General features: G+C 37.7%; 1 protein-coding gene across 1 annotated transcript in view; it reads left to right on the forward strand.

The window, feature by feature from the left end:
* Window positions 1-294: 294 nt before the first annotated feature.
* ARID2 (AT-rich interaction domain 2) overlaps window positions 295-24,217 on the forward strand; it is a 110,679-nt gene continuing 86,756 nt past the window's right edge. Inside the window, exons 1-3 of the mRNA XM_075494459.1 lie at window positions 295-1,260; window positions 1,421-1,514; window positions 2,635-2,732. Of these exons, the coding sequence (XP_075350574.1) occupies window positions 1,169-1,260; window positions 1,421-1,514; window positions 2,635-2,732 (284 nt within the window). The 5' untranslated portion in view covers window positions 295-1,168. The remainder of the gene's footprint in view (window positions 1,261-1,420; window positions 1,515-2,634; window positions 2,733-24,217) is intronic.

Consider the following 24,217-nt stretch of genomic DNA (forward strand, 5'->3'; position numbering starts at 1 on the left):
ATGAGGGGCTCCGGCTGCCCCCCCCCCCGCGCAGCGAGCAGCCCCCCCCGCCCCCGCCGTGCCATCCGGGGCGACTTCCTGCCCTTGGAAACACCTCAGGCCGGGGGACTCGGAAAGTTTTTCAAAAGTCCAAATCCACCAGTGCCCCCTTCAGTTGTTGTTTTCTCTCCCCTTGAACTCAGGGCGTTGGGTTTAGTCCAATTAAAAAATTCGGCCCCGCTCTCCAAATCCACCTTTCCTGCCCTCCCCCCCCCCCCGCCGTCAGCCAGCGGAGAGAGGGCGATCGGTGTGAGCCTGGCGAGGGAGGGCCCTTTCCCCGGCCCCTAGCCCCGGAACAACCGGTAGTAGCCGTTTTTTTCCTCCCCTCTTCTCCTTCTCCCTCGCCTCTTTCCGCCCGGCTTTGTGTGAAGTTTGCGGCACATTGCAGATGAGCCCTTAGCGGCGAGAGGAGCCTATTGTTCCCCGCCAGGAACTGCTTGCTGGGGCTGTGCTGGCTTTTGCCTTTAGAGCTGCCTTCTGCAGTACCGGGACCGGCCTCCGGGGTCCGCTGTGTTGCGCTCTCGTCCAGGCAGAAGCACGGCGGCCTCAGATCTTTTTGTCTGAGAGAGAAGAGAAGTGAATCCCGCTGCCGCCGCCACCGCCGCCGCCGCCGCTGCCGTAGCTGTACAGTGTGTGTGTGTGAGAGAGCGAGCGAGGGAGCGAGCGAGGGAGAGGGAGATCGCATGGAGCCGCGGCTGTAACACACACACACTGTCAATACCTCACTCCGGCTCCCCCCCCACCCCACCACAACAGTAACCCAATTCATTGTGTGATCCAGCAGCACCATGTTGAGTCTCATGTGCAGGCTGGATCGGTTGGGTTTGTGGTGCTGAGAGAGGCAGCAGCAGCGGGAGGAGGAATTACTGAGAGGTGCCCCTCTCCCTCCCTGTCTCTTTGCCTGTGTGTTGTGTGGAGACAGGACTCGCAATTACCACACTCTCTGGGCTCCCTTATTCCTTTTAAACTTTTTTTTAAACAAGCCCCTCTCCATGGCTGATCCCCGGCCGAGCACGGGCACCTGGGTCTCTTAAAGACAAGGAGGAGCCGGGGATTGTTGTTGTTGTTGTCGGCCGTTTTTTTTTTTAAATTGGATTTTTTTTTTACGAGAACCTTTTTTAATACAAAAATGGCAAATTCGACGGGTAAAAACCACGCAGACCAGCGGAGAAAGGGACTCGCTTTCCTGGACGAGCTGCGGCAGTTTCACCACAGCAGAGGGTGAGGAAAATGGGGAGATGGAACGGGAGGGGGGGAGGCTTTTAAACCGACCAGATCCAACTTCCAGCCCCTTCCCTGAAGGACACGGCAGCCCCAGCGAGGGGAGAAGAGGGGGCAGAGCTGACAAGTTGTGGTGTTTTGTGTGTATCTCCTTTGGCAGGTCTCCTTTTAAGAAGATCCCCGTGGTGGGTGGGAAGGAGCTGGATCTTCACGCTCTCTATACCAGAGTCACCACTTTAGGCGGATTTGGGAAGGTGAGTGGAAGTTTTAATTTGGGTTTCCCTCCCACTAACCTCTTCCCAAAAGTCTCCTCTGACCCCCGGGGGCGGCGGGGGGAGCCGGGGTGGCCGGGAACCGTCCTATTTAAAGCCGGTTAGAGAAGGTGGGGGGTGGAAGAAGGAAGCGAGCAGACAGGCAGGTTGGTGGCTTGGCCTTGTCGGTGGAGCGATGAAGGGGGATCCGGGGGTACGGCGCACACCCCGCCCGTGCCTCCCCCGCCTCCGCCGGAGCCCCTCGCCCCTGCCCCCCTTCCCCGGGAGAAGGCGAGGAGGGAGCAGAGAGCTTCGGTCGGCGAGAGGCAGTTTCTTTCGCTTGTGGTGGCAGCTCTGTGTGTCTCTCTCTCACAGAGGGAGAGACAGAGGAGAGAGTCTGAGTGCAGTTTTAGTGCAACTCAAAATTAGCGGGCATGTTTAACATCGATAATCGGCACGGAGCATGGGCTAGGAAACGATCCTCGCAGCCGGGGGGGGCCGGGCGCTGCCCTCCGAGCCCTTCCCGGAGAAAAATAACAAAAGGGGCACCCAAGACGGTGTGTAATCAAATAGCCATCTTTAGGCTTCAAGGCTAGGGACAGAAATGTAGGCCTCAAAAGAAAGGCCTCTCTGTGTCTGTGGATCTGTCTTGGGGGGACCCCCCGGGACGGCGCCCCCGCGCCCCGGAGGCCAGGGGGCGCCCCCGCCAAGACTTCCCTGCATTATTTTAAACTTCTTTGGGTTTTTAACGGACCGCGTTAGGATTTAAAAGGGGGCGACAGAGGGACTCCCGATTGGTTATTGTCCAGGCAGTAAAAACAAAAACAAACAAACCCCAAAACAATGCAAACCCTCCCGGCCGTCCCCCCCGAAAAAAATAATGTATGTATTAAAAAATAAATAAAGTAAAATACCGGAGGGAAGCGGGAGTATTCCCGGAGGGGGAGTGCTACCGACTGTCAGTAAAATATATAGTCCTAAATCCCATATACATTCGTGTTTTTTTCTTTTTCTATATTTATCTATTTGCTTCATGGCAGCTTGTGTTTTTTTGTGATGTTCGCTGCCAACGACGTGATTATGTGTACGTTGTGTATCTCGGCCTGTGTGTTGTTTTTGACAGGTATCAGAGAAGAATCAGTGGGGAGAAATTGTAGAGGAGTTTAACTTTCCCAGAAGTTGTTCTAACGCTGCCTTCGCTTTAAAACAGTATTACTTGCGGTGAGTGCTATCAAGCTGTTGCAGTAGAATTTTTGAGCGTGGGATTATATTCGGTTTTCAGTGTGTGCAATAATAAAAATATCCCTACTCTTTAAAAATGCTATAAAATAAAGCAGAAGGAACTTGTAATTCCTTTCTGGTCTGGTGCAGTGATCAGTTAAAGGTAATTCTGGTTTGTAGTTATTTTATTTTGTATTTTACATCTGCAAGCCTTAAACTTTGAAGGGATCCCAAGTATATAAACAATACATGTCAGAGCCATTTTTATTGATTGTTTTAGAACGACGGTAGTAAAGGACTGTTACTAAGAGATCATGCTATTGTAGTTACAGAAACTTAGCTTAATTTTTGGAGCACTGAAATGTGTTGATATATGTAAACTTGTTTACTGCTCAGTGGGGTCAGACATTGAATGAAAATGCATCTGCAGGAAGGTAGACTGCTTTGGATAAATTACATTGTTATCAATTGCTAGCAGGATACATTATTTTTTATTTTAGAGTACAAATAGCTAAATAATTTTTTCTATTACTTGAAAAATAGTAGATTTCTGCAGTTTTTTAAAAAAATGTTACATTCCTTGAAATGATACAGGTTATTTTTTGTGATGCAGATTATTTTTTAATGTCGCATGGAGTTAATATTGAGTATTTTCAATTACTGTGTGTGGTACTGTTCAGTTACTAGATTACTTTTTAAAAAAAATTAATTTTGATTAACTTTTGGTGATTATTCTTTGTATGAAAGATTTTAAAATTATTGTGTATATTGTGTTTTTAGATGCTATATATAGACAATTATGTTTCATTTAGAATAAAGTTTTATGTACGTTGGTTAAGGAATGTAATTTTCTGTTTCTGAATTGTATAAATGATATTTTTCATTGCAATTAATGATAATATAGATGTGCAATATGTACAAAAGATGTATGGGCTTTTGGACTTCTGTTTTGGTGATCTGAGTACACACAAGCTTTATCTGTCTCTAGTTTGGCCTTCTGAATTAGGAAATGCAGTAATTGTACAGGTGCACTTTCTATTGGTTGTCCTAGATTGACTTCCAGCTTGAAGCTGTAGAGTTCATAGCACAGTGGAGCAGTTATTGAGTTACAATGATGTCTGGAAAACCTTAGTCAGATATCTGCAGTTACTGAATTTTTCTTTTTTTGGTGGTGACATATGATTGCTTTAAGATCCAGAGTAAGAAAAGAAATTACCATTGTTAATAGCTTTAGCAAAGTTGATGATTGCTAGCAGGCCTAGGAGTGAAGTGGCAAGCTCACTTTAGGATGTCCTTCTCTGTTGGTGTCGTCCTGTCCCCCCCCACTACATAGTATTGAGATAGTATTGCTGAACATTTGTCGGATCATAGAAAGCAGTTTTTTGCTTTTTGAGTTTTTCTGTTGGACTACGTAGTCTATTACTTGACTAGATTTACATATAATTTGCAAAATGATAGCTTTTTGGTTTTTACCCTTTCCTTTTTATTTCTATATTTTATAAGTGTTTGAACGGCCTAACTTTTTGCAGTAGAAGGTTGTATGTCATTTGTGTTTTCATCTGTATTTTGAAAGCATTTATATGCTGTGACAGTTAACACAATTAATGTTAATTTAGCCTTCTAATGACTATTAATTTTTAATAAGATACTACTTTTTAATTTAGAATCAGACATACAAAAATGTTATTTTTATTATTAGCATGCTGGTATTGACATTATTTAAAATACAGTTGCTGAAAATATGTATAAATGATTACATACAAATAATTGAAAGGTTTTTTATTTATTTGGAATTTAGAAAAAAAAAGTTGATAAACCGTTAAGATGAAGAATCTTTAAAAATGTCTGTTTTATCATAATCTCTGTGATCTACTTAGGCCATTCTGAAATTAACTGTCAAGGTTCTTGGGTTTCGGGTGGATTGGTTTTTAATGGTGTTTTTTGGGGGTTAGGGGTTTGTTTTGTTTTGTTTTTCTAAATTACTGCTTTACTCACTGTTGCTTCTCACATAATCTAAGTTTGATGTGAACTGTATCCCAGCTGAGTTCACCTCCTTACATGTGCAGTAATAAGACTGTATATACACATGTACCTCTGCTAGGTTAACGTTCATTTAGCTTTAACCTAGAAGCTTTGGGAGGGGGATTTTGTTATAGGGAAAGAAAAAATGCTCTAGTGATAAATTTGTAAAAAGGGTCTTGTTTATCTGAGTTGAAGAACATAACCTGAGGTTTCTTATAGGGCTAGATTTTAATGAACTGCTGAGCAATTACCCTTGGAAAAAAAAATGTTCCTCTTGAGTCTCAAGTATGACTATAATCTTGGGCTCACTATTGTAATGACTTTGCAAACAAAGCCAAACAAATTGAGGCCTATCAACTTTTATGTAAATTTTTATCCAGTTGTATGTTGTGTGTCCTGTAAAGTGAGGGGTCTGCATGGCAGATGGGACCCTGTTGAATTCAGAGGGATTCAGTGGTGTGCACCTACATGAATACATTTGTAGATTTGGGTCCGTGATAGTTTGTGATGAAAGTTGCTTCTTTCTATGAAACATCTGGCATACCATGTTTGCTGAGATAAGATCTCAAGCGACATGGACCACTTGCTCGTTTTGCTGTGTTATCTCTAATAATGCTGTCATTTTGACTTAAAATTACTGTGTAAATAATTTAGAAGTTGAATTATTTGTGTGACGTCAGTAGTACTGTTGGCTTGATCAAATGTTTTGCAAAACAGTCATCAGGTTATGGGTTTTCTAGGCAGTTGTGAGGTGTGTCTTTTTTGTTTAAGTAACTTTTTAATTTTGACTCTTGTGGAATTTTGCTGGGTATCTTCGGGAATGTATGTTAGGCTTCATTAAAGATAAGAATTGTTTAAACTTCTGATATAATTCTGATAGGCTTTATGATAGGTGATATTTGAATACATGATAGACAATCCTATCTACCCCTTCTCCTTTGCACTGCCCTCTCTTTTCTCTCACTGGAAAAAGTTATTTATAATAGGAAAAGTCTGAACCATTTAAACTTTGTGCCTGTGTTGCTTTGAGCTGTCTGACAGGTGAAGTAATTTATGCACTGTGGTTCTTAGTGAGCAGTCAAAAGCCACAGTGCCGATAACCATTGATAGACTGTACTTGTTAATGTAGTTCTGTAAGTCTCTACAGCATCAGAGAGTGTAATTCCCTTGGATGTAGTGCAAATTAGATGTTTCATCTCAATTGAGGTAAATTAGTAAAGCATTTTCTAAATGCTTCTCTAAAGATTATTTTATAATGTTAATGAAATATTTTAATATGGGGTAATAAATGTAAACATCAGTAATGTGGGCATGCTTTTACATTTTTGTTAGTTGGTAAACATACAAACAAACATACAGTTGGTAAACATCCAGGTGAAAAGAAAGTTTACATGACATATAGCCTGTTTCTTATGTTAATGGTTGATTAGGTTACAGTCCTGCAAAGAATTGGGCTGATGTGACCTCGTATGTTAGTAAAAGGTTCTGTTCGTTTTCATGTGAGCCAAGTGATACATTTATTTCTGTTGTGGGACTTCATCTATTCTTGGGGAGTGAGGGACCTTGTAAACTAAATGTGCAAGTGAAGTATGCCTAACAATTAAAAATCAGTTTGCTTTTAAAAGGTATTTATCTGCATTAAGAGAAACTATGTGAAAGGACTAAGTGTAAGGTAAAATAAGTTTAAGTCTCAGTTCTGCAAAGAATTTCTGAAAGGTGGGAAGCGGGTGTGTATTGTATGCTTCTGGTAAACGCAGCAGAAATTAGTTAATACTAGGTAAAGGTGAATAAGAATTTGCTGTTGTAAATGTTGGGGAGGTAAGGGGAAGTCAAGTACAGAGGAAAGATGTCAGTTCATAAATGAGAAGTTGCATAAAGTTATTATAAAGACAAGCCATTATGCTGAATTTCCTGAAATTCCATATATAGTAGGATGAAAAAGTATGAGCCGTTATAAATCAGGACCATATGAAATAGTTATTGACAACAAGTAGAGGGTGTTCTTGAAAGATCTGAAGATACTTACAAGTCATTTGATCTTCAAGATGCCACTAAGAAATTGAATATTAGTACTGATTTATTTTAAAAAATAAAAGAGGGAAAGAAAAAGGAAAAAAAAAAAGTATGAGCTGAAGAACTAGGTAAATTTAAGGGATTCTGTTCCTAGTAAAATAATGGCAGAAATATTAGGGAAACAATAATAAGCAGCCTGGAATTTTCCAAGCAAAATTACTTTAAAAGAGTTTTCTTTGTTATTCTTGCTCAGTGTTTAAAATTAGGATCTGATACTGCAACAGCATCTGCACATAGATCAGTGAGTATGGAGAAGTACAGGACTGGCTTGCTTGCCAGATGTGATTGCAGGTTCAAGGCCCCAGTGGATGAAGAGAAAGTTGTAGCTGTAGTAATATTTTATGTATTTTCTAAAATTCAAATACGTCTCAAAATCTCTCATTAACAAATTATTTATGTATATGAATAGTCATCTGGATGAAAAATTGGTTGAAGGACCATAAACAAAAATAGAACAAAGTATAAAGAATAGATTTGGTGAGTCACAGCAGTTTTAGGTGCTAAAAGAGTTACATCAGTGCTTACATATGCATGTAGTAATACAAGTTTAGCCATTTTAGGCATATTTAGTGTCTGGATTGATTAACTTTCCGAGAAGCTGAATAGTACACTTGCGACATTAGCAGACAATGATAGTGGGAAGAGTTAAACACGAGTCAGCGCAAAAAAGAAAAGGTTATCTAAAGAAATTAGGCACATTGTTGGAAAATACAAATGAAATTTAGTTTGGAAAATGCAAGCTAAAACAGTTGAGGGACAGTAATCCAAACCAGGTATTCATTGTGAGGGAATAACCTGGAAAGCAGTATTGCTGAAAAAGGGATAGGAGTGATACCATGGGTCTGATAATCCTGTCAGTTGTGCGCACCCAACTCCCTTTCATATGAAAGGGATTTGTGCATGCTTCTGACAGGAAGAACAGGCCCCTATTTGCAATATGATATATAGACTTTGTAAAAATCAGAATGAGTTTAGGTTGCATCCACAGAGGCATTGAACAAGTGGGAGATGAGTTTTTGTATGAGGTTGCGTGACTGTATTTGGAGTACTGTTTTGCTTTCAGAGCCTTTGCAACAGGTGGGGCAACTTAACAGAAGCTTAGAGAAGAGCAACAAAATGTTAAGAAGGCTGAAGAGACTAATTGATTTAAAAAAAGATTTGAGAAATAAATGTTTTGCTTGGTTAAATGAACATTTTGGGTGAGAAGGGGAAATGGTATCTTACAAGCATTTTGAAGGGTTTAAATACTTAAAAGGGAGATAATTTTAAATAAAATAAGAGGCTGTGTTAATGTGTAAGCTGAGATGAAACCAAGGGAGAAAATTCAGAGCAGATAGCAGCACAAAAACCCCAAGATATACCTGTATACCTTTTGAATAGTATGCCAAGTGGAGTAGGGGGAAACCCACACCATGGGTCATTCAGAACTAGCCTGGTCAGAACACTAATACGTGTGCAATAGGTAATGCACCAGGACTGGCAGAGAAATGGACCAGATGACCTTACAGGTTCTGTCCATCCTTGAATAACACTGTAATGCAGGCTTTCATCTTGCATAGCTACAGACTTTTATTGCAACACTACAGACTTCACCTGCGGAATCTGTTGTGCTTAATTTTGTCACAAATCCTGCAGTCATTGGCAAAACAGGAAACAAATACAGGGATGACATTTTTATGCTTTCTTTTAAAAATTATTTCCCCCCCTCAAGATAAGAATTGTAATGTGTGTTTCAGTCAGATGTCTGAGGCCTTGCTTTTAAGTCTGAAGCGAATATTTTACATACTTGGAGGGGGAATTTTGTTTTAGTTGTACTGTAATCATACAGTCAACATATTCACAATCAAGACTAGTTACTGTTCATGCTATAAAGCTTTAGGGGAATTATATATGCCTGTTGTTAAAATCTTAGAATGTCTCTTAATAGAAGTTATTTATTTGGATGGATGTTGTCTTGTCAGAGTTGCTGGGAATCTGCTCAAAAGAAAATAGAACTTCTATAATACAAAATATGCATTAGGCCTCTTCTGAGGAGAGCAAGCAGCAGGTGAAAGGAAACATAGCTACCTTAAAATTGCTCTTTAAGAAAGAGCAATTTTCTTTAAGAAAGAGCAAAGAGTTCTGTTCTGATACTAGTCACTATGCAGATGAGTTTGGCCTCTACAAAGTTTCTGAGCTTTTCCTTCAGAGGGTAAACTCCTCTTCACTGCTGAAAAATGTAGTGAAAAATTAGTGCAATGAATGTAAACATCTTTTCCAGATAATTTTTCTGCAAGCTTTTTGTTAGAAATGACCTAAATCACTGCTGCTAAGCTGAAATATATTGGTTTATTTGAGGAGGGGTGAATGTTGTTCTTCAGTTTTAATACAGAATTCTGATTGTTTAACTTGAAAGCTAATCTAGACAGATGTCAGAACTAGTAACCTACAAAGAGCACGTTTCTGGCAACACTATAATAACTGTGGTGACTTTTAGGACCTATTGAATCTTCTAGTAATTGGTGGAAAGTTTACAGGTTAAGACCATTTTCTAATCTTCAACTGAAGCAGTATCAAAATTATTTTATGCTTTAAAATTATTAATAGCTGTGGTAACATCTTAGGTTTGAATAAATGGTAAGCATATTACAACAAGACCAAGAATGCATATGGAATGCAAGGATATTGCTTCTTTCCTTGTGAATTGAAATAAGCCTGGGCTAAGAAAAGGAGTTTCAGACTTTTTTGTTTTACAGCTAATAAGCTTTAATTACCTTGTTTATTTGCAGTTAAACCTCAGTAGATAAGACTTTCATACTCTATTTTCTTATCTAACCCCTTCCCCACTTTCTCCAGTAATGAAATAGAGAAGTATAATTTGTTAAGTTTTACAGGTGAGGTATTAGAGGTGCACAGAGGTTCAGACCATTACTTTGAGAGTGCATGTCAAATAGGAATGAAATCCAAGTACAGTAAAGCCTTTTTTTATAATGCTAGAATCCAGTTCTGACAGGCAAATTTCTTCTTCCTGAGCCTTAGTTAAAGCGTCCATAAAAGGGGGCTACTATTATTTACTATCTTTTAAAATTTCTCTTTAATCAATAGCTGAGGAAACACTGTTTGAAAAATAAAACAGGATAATGTTATGTTCTGCGAACTGGAAAACTGAAAACTAAGTGTGTAAGACATTATGAGAATGGATTATTTGTGTTTTGGTTTGCTGTGTTTTGTTTTAAAATGCTTGTTCAGAGTGTTAGAGTGGTGTCTCCCAGCTTAAATGGGACTACTTGGAGTAACTGTAGTACCAGTCCACATTATTAGAAGACATATAGTTCATAGAGGAAATTGGGTATAGGCCAGAGATCCCATCACATGAACTTGTGTCTGGTTATCAGCCTGATACGTATTTATTCTGTGGCCTTAGTTAAATCATTTGCCATCTTTTTATTCATATTTATAAAGTGTGTATACTGATGTTTGTTTACCTATCTCACAGAGAAGTGTGAGACTGTAAGCTCTTTAATGCAGGGATTGTGTCTCTTCATGCTTCTATGTCATATCTTAAATATTTGAAAATGAATATAAATTAGGAATATATGAGGAAAATAAAACTATTCATAAGCTTGTTTGCCCTCTGCAGTGTTGAGAAGCAGAAAATATAGCATAGATGAGAGGAAGAACAATCTTTATTCCTTAGGGAATAAATAAACTTGGGATACCTAAGCAGAGAAATATTGGAACAGTTGAAAGAAAGAAGCTTATCTTAAGGAAGGATAATAAAACAGCAAGATGGTACCCAGAATAGTGAGCTTAGGCTTTGCCTGAGGTACTAGATTAGTGAGCTAGGTATCAGATCTAAAATACAGTCTCCTTGGAGCAACGAGTTCAAGTCTAAGCAGACCTGAATTAGATTGTCGGCAACAAGGTAGTGACACTGAGTTCTCTACTTTTTGTTTTCCTATATTTAAACTGAATGTGCATGCATTTATTTTAACTCCAGATAAATTGTAGAAAGCCAGCTATGCTGCAAGAGGAATTGCATGCTATTATAACAGAGTGGAGTTCTTTTGAATGATGCACTGGAGCATGTTTGTCTGCAAGAGTGAACTGTGTTCATACTATTTCCTTTTTTTATTGGTGTGGGAGGAGCAACTGTTCCAATTAGCAGTCTTTTAGAATAATTTACAGTGTTATTTGTCAATCCATAGCTGCCTAAAATACATAAAAATCCTGTAAAGTAAGGCAATCGTTCTGATTCAGAGAGACCTTTTCTCTCACAGTGTTTGCTGGACTTTTTGTACGTTTGTTTGCTGAAGTTTAGATGGGTCATACTTATGGCTGCATGCATTTCTCCATTGTTACGTGCTGTGACGTCTGCTTGTTGGCCTCTGCCTCCCAGTCCAAAGGTTGCTATGCTTCCATGATAATCCACGTGTAGAGATTCTCAGCTCTGTAAATCACTAAATCATATGACTAACTCTGAGCAGCTCTGTTAAAGTTCTTTGGAGAAGTGCTATAACAACGTGTAATACTGGGACATAATGTGTTGGGGTAACTTTTCATTTGGGATACGTCCCAGGGGCTTAATTAAGCTAAATGAAAATAGTTTACTTTGGGGGTAATTCTAGCATGTTCTGAGTATACTACAACCGTGGGGGGGGGGTTGTTTGTTTTTTTAAAAGTATATTTGTATTAAAACTTGCGGAAATAAACTTAGGAACAGTTCTTCCCTTACATGGTTATTTTGCTCAGGAGTATCTGGGTTCTAGTGACCTCGATTAAATGATGTCACCAGGCAATTCTGTAACATGGCACTGTTTACCTGGCCATTACCAGGCAATGGCCAGGTGAACAGTGCCACATTACAGAATTCACATATGTCCTCTCTCATTTTGGGGAGGATGGTAGAGCTTTGAAACACTGAAGATTACAGAGTTGTTTCTTGGACACTTTTCTCCCCCCAATACCATCTATGAAAACCTAGAAAAATTCACATTTCTGACAGTATATGTTCATATAATGCTACAGTTGCGCAGTAAATACCTGAAAAAATCAGGAATTACCTCATTTAAGTATGAATTTGTCTCTAGAGAATATTCTTCATAATAGAGCCTTGTGTTCTCTGTGGTGAATGGGAATAAATTCCATGGCAGTATTAATCTGTTGTGTCACTGTGAGATACCTTTTTTCCCCTCATATATATACACATAGTTCTGACTCATCGTTCAACATGGTAATTGATTAATCTCAATATTAGGTATTTCTAAGGAGGTTTTGAGTGTGCTTTCTGGGCATCCTTTCCCCACTATCTTGGCTTCCATGGTGTTACCCACATGGGCCAATTCAGAACTCCTTTCCTTTGCTTGTGAGCTGAGGGGGATTCACTGTTGCAGTACTGCTTACCCTGGCTGCCTAGCTCACAGGTCTTTTTGTCTCTCATTCTCTGCTAATCACAATTTTCTCAATCTTTGACTACAAGCTGGAATTCATCTTCTGTTCCTTGACCCCTTGATGTCTGTACCCATAAACTGCACATGGAATATTTACTGTAATCAAATGAATTCTTAATTGTAAAGAAAATTGAAGGAAAGGTGTATGCAGGTAAAAGGGCAAGAGGACAAAGCACTAAATGTCAGGTGCCTAGCAACAGTAAAATACTGAATTTTACAGCAAAACGATAATAGATTCCATGGTACCTGAGGAAAAAAAAATCTGCAGCTGTGGACATGCAGAATTCACAGGATCCAGACAAATATCTAAAGGGTATTTCGCACACCTGAAAAATGTGCTTTCAGGTACTCTGCAGACCCAGTCAGGCATTACAGCATTGGTGTGCATTTTGCTTGTTCTTCCAAGGTCATTTTTGTAACTCTAAGGTATAGAAATATATATTTTTTTTTTAGTGAAAACTTTGTTTCTGAGCACAATTATGTGCAAAGGCTGACCCCCGTAGTGAATTATTGTGTTATTGTGTTTAATTGGATTTGAAGAGTATACAGGGCCCTAACTACCATACAGCTTGGAATACTTTTAGTAAGCATTTTTTTTCCAAATGCTTCGAAGTACTTTATTTCCTTCAAACTTAGCTAAACTTGTTATCCTGTTTAACGCCATGTGCTTCTCTGTTTATATAATATGAAGTTATTTATTAGGAAGATGTTATATTAGTCAATGCGTATGGAATCATAGTGAAAGTGTAAAAGGTTAGAAAATCAAAATACAATACTTGGTGACAATGACTTCATCACATTCAGTATTTTTTCATTAATATGTCCTATAGTCAATATGCTGTTATTACTGAAATATAGGTACATTCCTAGAAAGGTATTTTTTGTCATAGATGAATACAAGATTTTTTTTCTACTTAGATTTTTTTATTACCAGTACACAAATCCCGTTTTTCTGTAGTAGCTTTTGTTCTCCTAATAAGCAGTTTAATTGTATTTTAAACAGAGTTAGTCCAGCTGTTGAAGAAAGTGCTTCTTAGGTAAGATCAAAGAAAAAGGTGACTTAAAAATAATCTACTGTTCTGCATGTAACTGTAAACAAACACCCAGCTTCCCTAAATGTACTGATATATTTCTGTATGGGTATTTGTGTGCGATGCAGTTTAAAATGATGATTGTCCATAAATTTATGTGCCTGGTAGAAAGCAAAAATATTCTGTTAGATTTATGGTGACTTGGTGCTTCTGTAGGTCTGCTGGAAGAGCTGTGTTTGTAGACTTTTGCCCATGTGGAATTCTCCCTAGATCTGCTTAGGGAGAATCTCATCCCTCTTCAGAGCTGGGCTGAAATTGGTGGCATCCTGTGTCAGTCCTGCAGTGTGCTTGTAAAGGTCAGATGTGTAAGATCTGGACCATGTATATTAACACAAAATGTGCCTGCTTTAGCAAGGAAAGAAACTAAAAAAGTGAAGTCCGTAAAGATATACTCAAAACTTAAGATACTGAAATTGGTGTAAACAGGGTGTTAATTTCTTTAGTTGTCCTCAGGAGGTCTTTGCATGTAAGCAAAAGTTGCAGACTCAAGGTTTGGTGATTGTTTTCTTTTTAAAGAGTTTATGAAAGCAACAGGATTTGTTTTTTTTATATGAGTAAATTAATTTAAGCTTGCTTTTGGGGCGCAGGGGGCACTGCCTGGTGACCTAGCTAAGTAAGGAAAACAACAGGCTGTTACTGTTATTTCTTGTTTTTAGAAACTTATCAAAGAATTTACTCATTTTTATTATAATTTCACTAATATAGTGTGATCTGTAGTATTGCCGATTTACAGCACTCACAACATCAAAATAAATATGATTAAAACCTTTTTTATATTGTGGAAATGATGGAAAGTTATAGTGAAGTAGACACAACATAAATATGATTGTTCACATACCATATAATATACAGCAACAATATAAATGTACGGGATTGTTGATCTGATCGCCTTACTAGATGAAACTTTAAAAGGTGCATTGTACAGGATTCTACTGTAGAAGGCTACCAGGTGGAAGTGACTCTCAGGGCTGTATCTTTTTCCTCAAGGCTTTTTTTGTTCAGATGGTGTGTGTTTGCTATGGTTTGTGGCTTCAGAGACTTCATATATTTTTTGACTTGGCAGCTGCCTATCGGGAAGAAGCACATCTCCTGACCAGGCAGCCAGTTGATTCGACTGTGCAGCTTGGAGGTTCGAAGGTGCATGTGTACTGCTAGGTTGCTGGCCTGGCAGAAGACACTTGTACTCTGAGTAGTCAGCTAGCCAGTTGGGAGGCACATGCCAACTCTGCCTCCAGTTGGGCCAAATAACACAGGCTGCTTCTCAGTCACCTGTAGGCCAAAGAAGAGGGAAGACAAGGTGTTTGGAGGTATTTTAATGAGAGGGGGCCAGAAGACAATTTGAGCATAGGTAGTCGAATTGCAAAGGGAAGGAATGTGAGTATAGAGTGAGCGGGGTGCATTCATGCATTGGGTAAGGAGGCAGGAATGTGGGAATGTTGGTGGAGAGAACACTGTTTGGAAGGGCGGATGGGGTAGATACTGTAGAAGGAAAAGGAAGGGTTATGTAATCAAATGCTGGTAAGTTAGTCTTTAATGGCCAACTCCCTCATTTAAATTGGTCACTGGATATTAATTGACTTGTGGCCCAGATGCTGGGTCGCTACTCAGTGAAGGCTGTCATTATTTGTAAAGTGCTGAGTGGTCTCTGACTTGAGTTGCACCATCTGCTTTCTATGGTGAGGTTCTGATTTACTGGTACAAACCTTCTAGTGGTTCTTCTGCACTTCTGCTTGCACTACCAGTGCTGCATGAACAGAATTAATTTCTGTTCTGTTAGTTTATATTTTTCATTAACACTGAATTTACCATTTTCATTTTGGTTTAAAAAAATCTGTCATCATCACCATTACTGTTATTTTTACCCTTATATTAAAATATCATAAAGGAATAAAATTGCATATAATAAAATGAAAGGTTTTATATCTTCCTTAAAGAGCTTGCAGGGAGAAAGATCTCATCTTTGAAAATATTTCTTCATGGGCATTGCTGCACTTAAGAAAGCTAAGAAGGATACAGTTGTGGAACAGTAAAGGTTTCTTCAAATGCTGTTGTCACTTTGAGAAATTAGTAATGTTTATTCATATTTTGTATGTTGATTATATAAGAAATGCATACATTTTATTATACATGTGTATATATATAGCATATACAAGACTGGATGTCAGCTTAAGTTTGGGATAGGTTGCGTGGACTTTCTGTCCCACTTCTAATATTACATATATGTTAAGAATGAATTTTCAACAAGAGAGGAAAAGATTTAATGGCGCAAACTTTCAAAAATTCTAAGAAATTTTTTTTCTACCTACAAACACAAAGATGTAGAGACCAAGTTTGGATCTTATGGGTGGAAGTAGGTGCAAAGTACTGTTTCTTTTTGGCAGTTGTTGATCATACATGATAGGAAACTGTTGATTGTCCTGGGCCTTAGGCTTGTGTAATTTGGAAAGAGAACCTTTAAACTCAGCCTGCTCTAAGCAGTGTGCATAAAATGGCTGTTGTTTAAAACTACTCCAAGTTATGGAATGTAAGTTGTTCTGATCAAAACAGCTAGTGGACAGAGGGCAGGTGAATTAGTCAAAGATGTGGGCAAACTATATTTTTCATGCAACTCTGCAATTTCTACCATGTTACACAGATATTATCATACAACTACGTAGTTTCCGTTTTTTTCTATGACTGGAATGATTTTTGCTATTAAATAATTCCCCCCCCCAAGATAATGTAAATTTGTGTTTAGCAATAGTGCTTGTTGCCACTCTTTTGAGCTGTCAGGCACACTGATGCCTCCAGAGAATAAAAACAACACATTATTTAAAATGGGTACATATCTCCTTTCTCTACCTCTTGCCCTACCTCAGTGCGTAGAGGAGGGTGGAAAAAGAGCATAGGTCATCATTCTTTCTTGCCTATGTACATCAGAAATTGTTGCTGTTACCTTACGTAGCAGCTTGTGGTATCCTTTTTCAATCAGACAGTCCTGCTGTCCCCTTGAGTGGCTGCTGTCCTGCTGGCATTGCCCCCCAGTAGTGATATGAGCTCTGCTTTTAAGGGTTTTGGTGGTGGTGAGGGCTTGGGGGGGGGGGGGGGGGAGGGGGAGGGGTGTGTATTATGGTGTGGTGTTTTGTTTTGTTTTTTTAAATTGTAGAGGTTGGCTTTCATGGAGACCTGCATGAGGGTTCCACTTACTACATTAGCTGCAGAGACAAGCTAGCAGATTCTAGTCTTGAATTGCCTAGTTCTGTTGTTGGTTTATTTGTTTATTTTTAATAGATCAAATTTGGTAAGTTATTCATATTGCCTTATGGTTAATTTTCTGAAAAGAGTGGGTTTTTTTGTTTGCCTTCCTTTTAAATTTGTGGAGGTTGTCATGCATACCCAGGGAAGTCCCATTATAGACTAAGCAGGAAGAACAACACAGAGAACATAGAGGAGAAGACTCCACATATTTAGGCAAGTATTCATTCTTGATACCTTCTCCCCCCCCCCCCCCCCCCCCCCCCACTCGTTTTTACTACAATAGATCAAATCTTGTCACTTAGGTAATTTTCAGGGCTTAACAGTTGTGTTGCCTTCTTGGAAGTTATTTACAGATGGAGATAAATAGGGTTTTTGGCTAGTGCTTAAAATGGAGCAGCAATTTAATGAGAATGATCAAATTAGTAAAAACTTCAGAAGGCTTCAGAAGGTCTCAGAGTAGTATGGATGTGGATACTAAATGAGGAAGAGAGAGAAAGATCAGAGGATCTTAGTGAGGTTTAAAATGAAGGTACACGATGATGAAAAGAGGTTGTTATTTTTGTGGTACTTTCAAGAAAGCTGAGTAGGGACATTTTGCCAGGAGTGGTCCTAGAACACGAGAGCTTTCGTAGTCACAGGTTGTCACGTAGAATGTCTATGCGTATATATATTTTATACGCAAAAAGCATAATTGAGAGAATATTATGCATTGATGATCAAGGAGGCAACGATAGACAGTTTAATGTAGTATGGAAAATAAAATGGCAGAGTTCATCAAAGGATGATACCAAAAGTTACAAGTGTTGAGACGGATAGATTTGTGGAGTAGAGTGAGTGCAGAAGAGACTGAATTATGCTTGAAAACATTTCCCTTGACCATGAGAAATTCTTGTGTAATCAAGACACATAATCAAACAAAATTATGATAGTACCATGAGGATATTTGGTGAAAAGAGTACAAATAGCATGGAGTTAATAATAATGACACAGGAGATGGCTGTATGGCTGATGATGAGCAATATCAAATTGACAGTTAAGGTTGAAAATAGAGTGTAAGAAAGCAAGTGTAAAATGCTTGCTTCATGCTTAGGAAATTTTGTAACATACGATCAGTAAAGGAACAAGAGAATCCTTAGTACAGATTGGACCTTTTGTCAGAGAGGGAATGGAGAGGCATTTGAAAACAAATACTGTTAAATTAGATTCTGCCAACGCTCAAATCCTTGATAGGTTGATATTTCTTACAGTGGGAACTGAAATGCCTAAAAAGAAGATTATAAATTCCAGGAGCCATCTAGTAGGATATTTAAGGCATTATTTATGTAATGTTTTGTATTTATTTCCTTATAACCAAGTTGGTTGGTTATAAGGAAATAAAGTTGTGTTTGGTTTTTTTTTTTAAGTCATTCAAATTATATTTAAAAAGAAAAAGTCTGTCAGAGAATGTGTCAGTTAGAGTTTCCATTCATTCTTTTTACTTTTAAGCATAACGTATTGCTGTTATGGACATCCCTTAAATTTTAAGTGCTGATCAGTTCAGAGACCACAACTGTGGTGCCTTGCAATAATCCAGCTCCTGCTACACAAGGCAAGAACATCATCCCTTAGAGGAAGGAAATCCCATGGAAGTAGGTTTCTGCAGGATCATGCCAATGAGCAACAGTACTTACTAGCTGGATGTGACTGACGTTGTAACTTTACCTTTTTTCCCTTTGTATCTCAATCTTCATGCATCTTTCTGTGCACTCATGTTCAAATGTTAACGTGGATGTTAATTGAGGAGTCAAAGAATATGCAGGCTCCAGCATAAACAAAAAAATAAAAGGGAGAGAAATAAATGTGGATCTAAGTGTGAAATGAGATCATCTGTAGGACTGATTTTTCCTTCTTCACCTTTGTCTAAAAAAAAAAATAGGTATGCTTTTTACCAATAACACCTATGTTATTGAGCAAGTGGCATCTTTTTGAGCAAGCAGTTGATCTTCCACCACTTTTTCATGTACTATATTAGTGCTTCAGAATTTTAAAACTGGTTCCCAGCTGTCAACTGCCTCTTGGGATATTCTCTGTAGCACCCTACTTATCTTAATAATCAAGGTTGAAATGCAATCTATGGGTGGAGTTGCACTATATTCCATTTCCAGTTGCATATACTTTGACCTGTAATTGGGAGGTTGTCGATGGAGAAACATGGTCCTGAGTCTGAACTGATACAGCTACTTAACTAAAAGTTTGAGTACAGCTACCACAAGTGTTTCTCACTCTTAAGGTAAAACAGACATATCTTAATCTTAGAAAATATTACTTATTCATACTCAGTAATGCAATGCAGTATGTGAAATTGACCTTCCCTACAGTTGGCAAGATTTTTTGGTAAGAACACTTTACAAAAGGTGTTTGGTTGAAAGGGTGTTTATTTTCATGTACTGTAGTTCTCACCCTGAAGGTTGCAGGCTTGTGTTCAATATAACAAAATGCTATGTACAACAAATGTTTGTTGACTTGAAAATGGATTGTTGGAGTTGTATTTTGCAGTTGTATAGCAAGCATCATATTTCATACCTAAGAAATTTGATTTAATTAAAGATTTTTTGGAAAGTTCTTTACTGAAAAGGGAATTATGGCAGTGGAAGGCAACTTTAGCAATGGAAGAACTTCATTGTGGGCTAGCTGGCACTAGGTGTTTTGTGTCTGTGAGCCTCTATCTTAGAAGCATGGATCCAAGAATCTTGTCACAAAGGAGCAGTTTCTCAGCTTGGAATAGGAAGTTTTAATATCTTCTGTCTCATTATGTTAAAGTATTATGGAAGTTTAGATTATAATTAGGAACTTCCTTTGTTCATGGTAGTAGTTGTAGTTTTGTGTAGATAAATTAAAACCTAAATGCCAGTGTCCTGATCAATCAGGGATACTGTTACCACCAAATTTTAGTAGGCAGTTTTCCTCTAACCTTTCTTAAGCTTGTCCTTCTCAATCTCTTGCTTCTGCATTTTTATGTATGTTTGAGGCTGCCCTGATTATGTAGGTTCATTTACCTGTTTGTAAACTTTCCCTAGAGGTACTAGTCTTCATGTATTTAGTCCCTTATTTCAGCACTGGAGTAAGCACTACTGTTATCCATAGAAAAAGGTAAGCGAATCTACTTTTCTTTTACCATTCTAAAAATGATTGATTTACTACAACATTAAGATCAAGCAGTTTTAGGCTTTACCTTACATAGTGATCTCAAAAATAAGTAAGTTACTTCACCTGTAGTTAGAGTGGCTCACTGTGGGCCTGATTTTAATATTATATATTGCTCATGAACACAAGGAATCAGTTGCCTTCCTGCAGAAACAGTGAAGAGGCTACTTTAGTACTTTTACTTTTTAATCAGACACCATAAGGACAGTAGAAGTGTCAAATTTATAGCTACCATAAAGCTGATGATGTCTGTGTATCACTTGTATGGAAGAGTAGGGAGGAATTATAATTAAGCTTCTATGTAGTGATGTTTTACCTGTCACTTAAAGACTGGTAGTGTGTGTGTTTGCCTTTTGTCTCAAGCAGGTGAATAATGCTACTTCCCATAGATTTTTAAATTAGGGATGTTCTCTTGAGTGGGACAACGAATGGTGCCAGGGTTCCCTGGTTTCAGAAGAGGTTTTCAGTGTGTTGCACTTTATGTAGGGTGTGTGGCCTAGTAAATCTACCTAATAGTAAATGGATTAATCCAAAATGTGCTTATCTTGCTATTGTACATTTGAGAACTACCCTACATACCGAATATACGCTATATAAAACAGATTTAGTTCTGGTAAAGAAATAGTTCTGAATATGCATTTACTACAAAACATTAAATATGTAATAAGATTTTACAACATACACTTTTTAGATCAAATAATATTTGTAGAAAGTAAAAATATTTTAAAGATATGCATTGTGTTGCAATAATAAAAACATCTCTGAATGAATCGTATATTTAAATGTATTATTTGCAGATTATGGTTAGCATAATAGAATTTTACGATAGTACAATTTTGGTAAGAGTGGCTCTTACTGTGATGTTCTTTGTAATATGGGTTGGAGGGAAAATATTCTCATTGGCTTTTAAAGAAAACCCTTAAACTCTGGAAAAATTTGGAACAATTTGGAACAATTCATTTATCTACAGTTAAAATAATCTGTTTTAACCAAGAATAATTTTCCTTTGTTCCAAAAATGTCAGAAGCACTTATTTGAGGGACAATTTGTATAATTACTCAAAATTAAAAGGATAAGGAGTCCTGTTCTGGATTTTTGCTTTAATTATTTACAGTTGTGGACAGAGGTAAGTTGTCTTACATTTAAGCTAGTAGAAAAGCTGCTAGCGGATCCTTACTTACCTCTTCCATTATGGTAATTTCAGACTTTTTTTATTTCCAGAACTACTTTTGGCTGTAGCAGACTACTGCAATTTGGCAAGGTCAAGGCCCTATAGTTAGAGACGTGCCTTCCGTTTGTCCCATTGTTACATTCTGATTTGTCTGCATTTTAGGTAGTTAAAATTGTCTTTCCCTTTCTCTCTCCTTTATTTGCATTCTTCAGGTTAATTTGACAGGATGTCAGAATGATAGCTAAATATGAATGGCACCTATGCCACTGTCAAAAGAGCAAGGAGTAACATATGCTGTAGCCAGGATGATAACGTAAGTTCTTTTTGGAACTCAGGAGTAGTGATGGTGGGGAAGGAACAGTTTGGGTTTTCTGAAGACCTTCCTGTTCTGAAATTTTTGCGGTCGTGCTGGTTTCCCCTTTTCCTTTTTAAACACAGGAAACTGAACAAATACAGCGGAAGTTTCCCATCTTTTGATGAGGAAGTTGGCTTCTATTTTCCCTAACTCATCTTGTGATACTAAGAGCTCATGACCCTTGTCTGGGATGATTACTTTCTACCTCTTAAGCTCTAGTACTATTGGGCTGTTGGAAAAATTGGTAATGCATTGCTTTGTAATTTTCTTACTTCTTTTTAGGAAAAGAGATTTAATAGGAGTTTGTATTTAAAACAAACACTTCCCCCCCCCAATTTAGGAAATGTCATAATTATTTACCTGATTTGGCATGTAGATGTTTTCTTAAAATGACCCAAGGCTTTCCCCACGGTTCTTAGACATGCTCTGAGATCATGGTGGATATATAAAGGGGTAGAAATAGGGGATCGTTCATCTAATTTTTTAGGAACTTCTACGAGCTACCAAGAAGGGTTGGTTTTGCAGCATAGTTTTAAGTAGCTTTAACAAGAATATTTTCCCTACTGCTTTTTCACATGATACAAAAATGTAAAATTCTAAATGAGACAGTCTGGAAGGTAAAAAATGGAAGAAGTTTATCTACCTGTTATAAGCTGTTCAGTGGTATATTTCGAAGAGCCATATTTATGTGCACTGATAAAAGATGAAGTTTTGTATAAAGACAGTACAAAAGACAAGTAGTCTCTTTTTTTTACTGTCGTCTTTTAAAAAAAGAAGAAAAAACCCCAGTACAGTAACATGCTGACACTTGGGCTTTTCACAGAAGCACCATTATAAGTACTGTGAAATGGAAGAATATCTAATGCTTTCTGGAGAAGTTTGGGGAGAAAAAAAAAGTGGAGAGAATATAGTTTGGGCATTTCTAAATTGGGTTTTATAATAAGGAATATTTGCAGGAAAATAAAATCCTCGCTAGGATTAGTCTGTTTCTTTTTTTCTTATCCAATGCTGCAATCCCTGATGATGGTATCACAAATGGTTCCTGTGCAGAGTATTATGATATGGTGATTTGGGATTATGTTTTCATATGAGAATAGGAAAGATGGGAGTGTGTAATATATTTTCACAAAACATTAGTATTGTGAGTTGATGACTTGTGGTTTAGAAGCAATGTCAAGTTGGAACCAGCTATGGTGATTGAATAGGTTAGTCTCAGAGATCAAAATATTAGTTGTTACTTTTTCATAATGCAGTTCACTGAAAAAATATTAATAGACTGCTAAAATGAAGCACAATAGCATCTAGTTTATCTGTGTAGTAGTTTCTTATATATGGCACTTTCAGAATATAAGAGTTTTAATGTTCTGGGAAACATTACATAGTATATGCTAGTAAATAATTTTTTTCTTGCTTTCTGTACTTAACTAAGACAATGGGAATTACCTGATTTAAGGCTTCATGATGAAACTTGCATGTAAATACTTATCGTTCAGGATGCAGCAAATTAGGTAGGTTAATTATGATTTAAACTATTTGTTTTTCCATGCTAATGGAAAATGGCAAGGCAATACTGAAAATTTATGACAGAGGAAGTAAATGTAACTCATGTTTTTTGTCTAAAGATCCAGAAATCTGTTCCTGTGTATTTTGGGAGGAATTGGTTTCATCACATTTGCCTATAATGGCATAGAATAGACTCTCTGTCTGATTGAATTGGTATTAGTGTCAGATTATAGATAGGATGACAAACACTGCTTGTATGTCATTTTTATGCTTCTCTGGTAGTGAGGCCACACCTGTAAGACAGAGCATCCTTTAAACTTGAAACACCTGTAGAACTAGTTGTTCAATTACATTCAATTTCCAACACTGAAAGAAGTGTGGTTTTTCAATGACTTCCATTTCTCATTAGGCTGTGATGTGGTTTTGAATACTGCAGGTGAGGGGAAAATAAGGAAGTTCTGCAGTTGTTATTTTTTTAATTATGTTTTATAGTTGCCTATATAAGATACAGTTAAAAGATTAAATCAAAGATGAATATTGCAGATTTCATTTAAATGTGGACATTATTAAAAGGGGAAAAAAACTAAGCTGTAGAAGACCGAAACATTAATCTAGTGAAAGTTACAGCATTGCTGCAACATCTGTAACTTAGTCTCTTTCAGTGAACTTTTTATTATGGTATATGTTAGTTTTAATGGAAGTTATGGCTAGTTACAGTTATGATTAAGAAGAGAATCTTTTATTTTCTAACCGCTTCTTCATTCTGATTCGTTAAAGAGTATCTCAATTCAAAATACTTAATAGGCAAAAACAGTTACTGAAGTGCCAGTTGCAAAAAATGGAATGTTGTATTAATAAGAAAATAAGTTAATATAGAATTGCTATCATAGCCACTTACCATTGATCACTCTAAATGTCCAAGAAAAAACATACAGTGCATCTGAAAAGTTAATATTTTTTTCCTGGAAGTTAAAATGAAAAATTTATCTTCTCTCCATAGTGTTGTATGTATAAACGTTAATGACTTTCTTTTCTTTCTCCAAAGTGGAAGTCAAATTCAAAAAGAAGCTTTGGAGCGTATGGCCAGTAAAGCATTCAGACTGTGAAAAATAGTGCTTTTGGGTTTGTCCTCTAGATAGATATCTTGGCTGTTCGCAAATCTGACAGATAAGGGGTAGACCAGTTCAAGTTTTGGACAGGTAAACTGTTCCACCATTTAGATCCTGTAAGGAGTACTGCATGTAAGCTAAGTGGCATTATTATTTCTGAAGTTTCAATTTACGTTTCAAACAATAGTTTTATGTTTGTATCCATTATTTAAGGTTAGTTTACCTCATTTAATTTCACATTTTCTTAGAGCTAAAATAATAGCTACATAAATGTCTTACTTGTACTTTCAGTATCAACCAAACTAACAACTG

The sequence above is a fragment of the Mycteria americana genome, chromosome 1 (assembly GCF_035582795.1).
Source record: "Mycteria americana isolate JAX WOST 10 ecotype Jacksonville Zoo and Gardens chromosome 1, USCA_MyAme_1.0, whole genome shotgun sequence".
NCBI lineage: Eukaryota > Metazoa > Chordata > Aves > Ciconiiformes > Ciconiidae > Mycteria > Mycteria americana.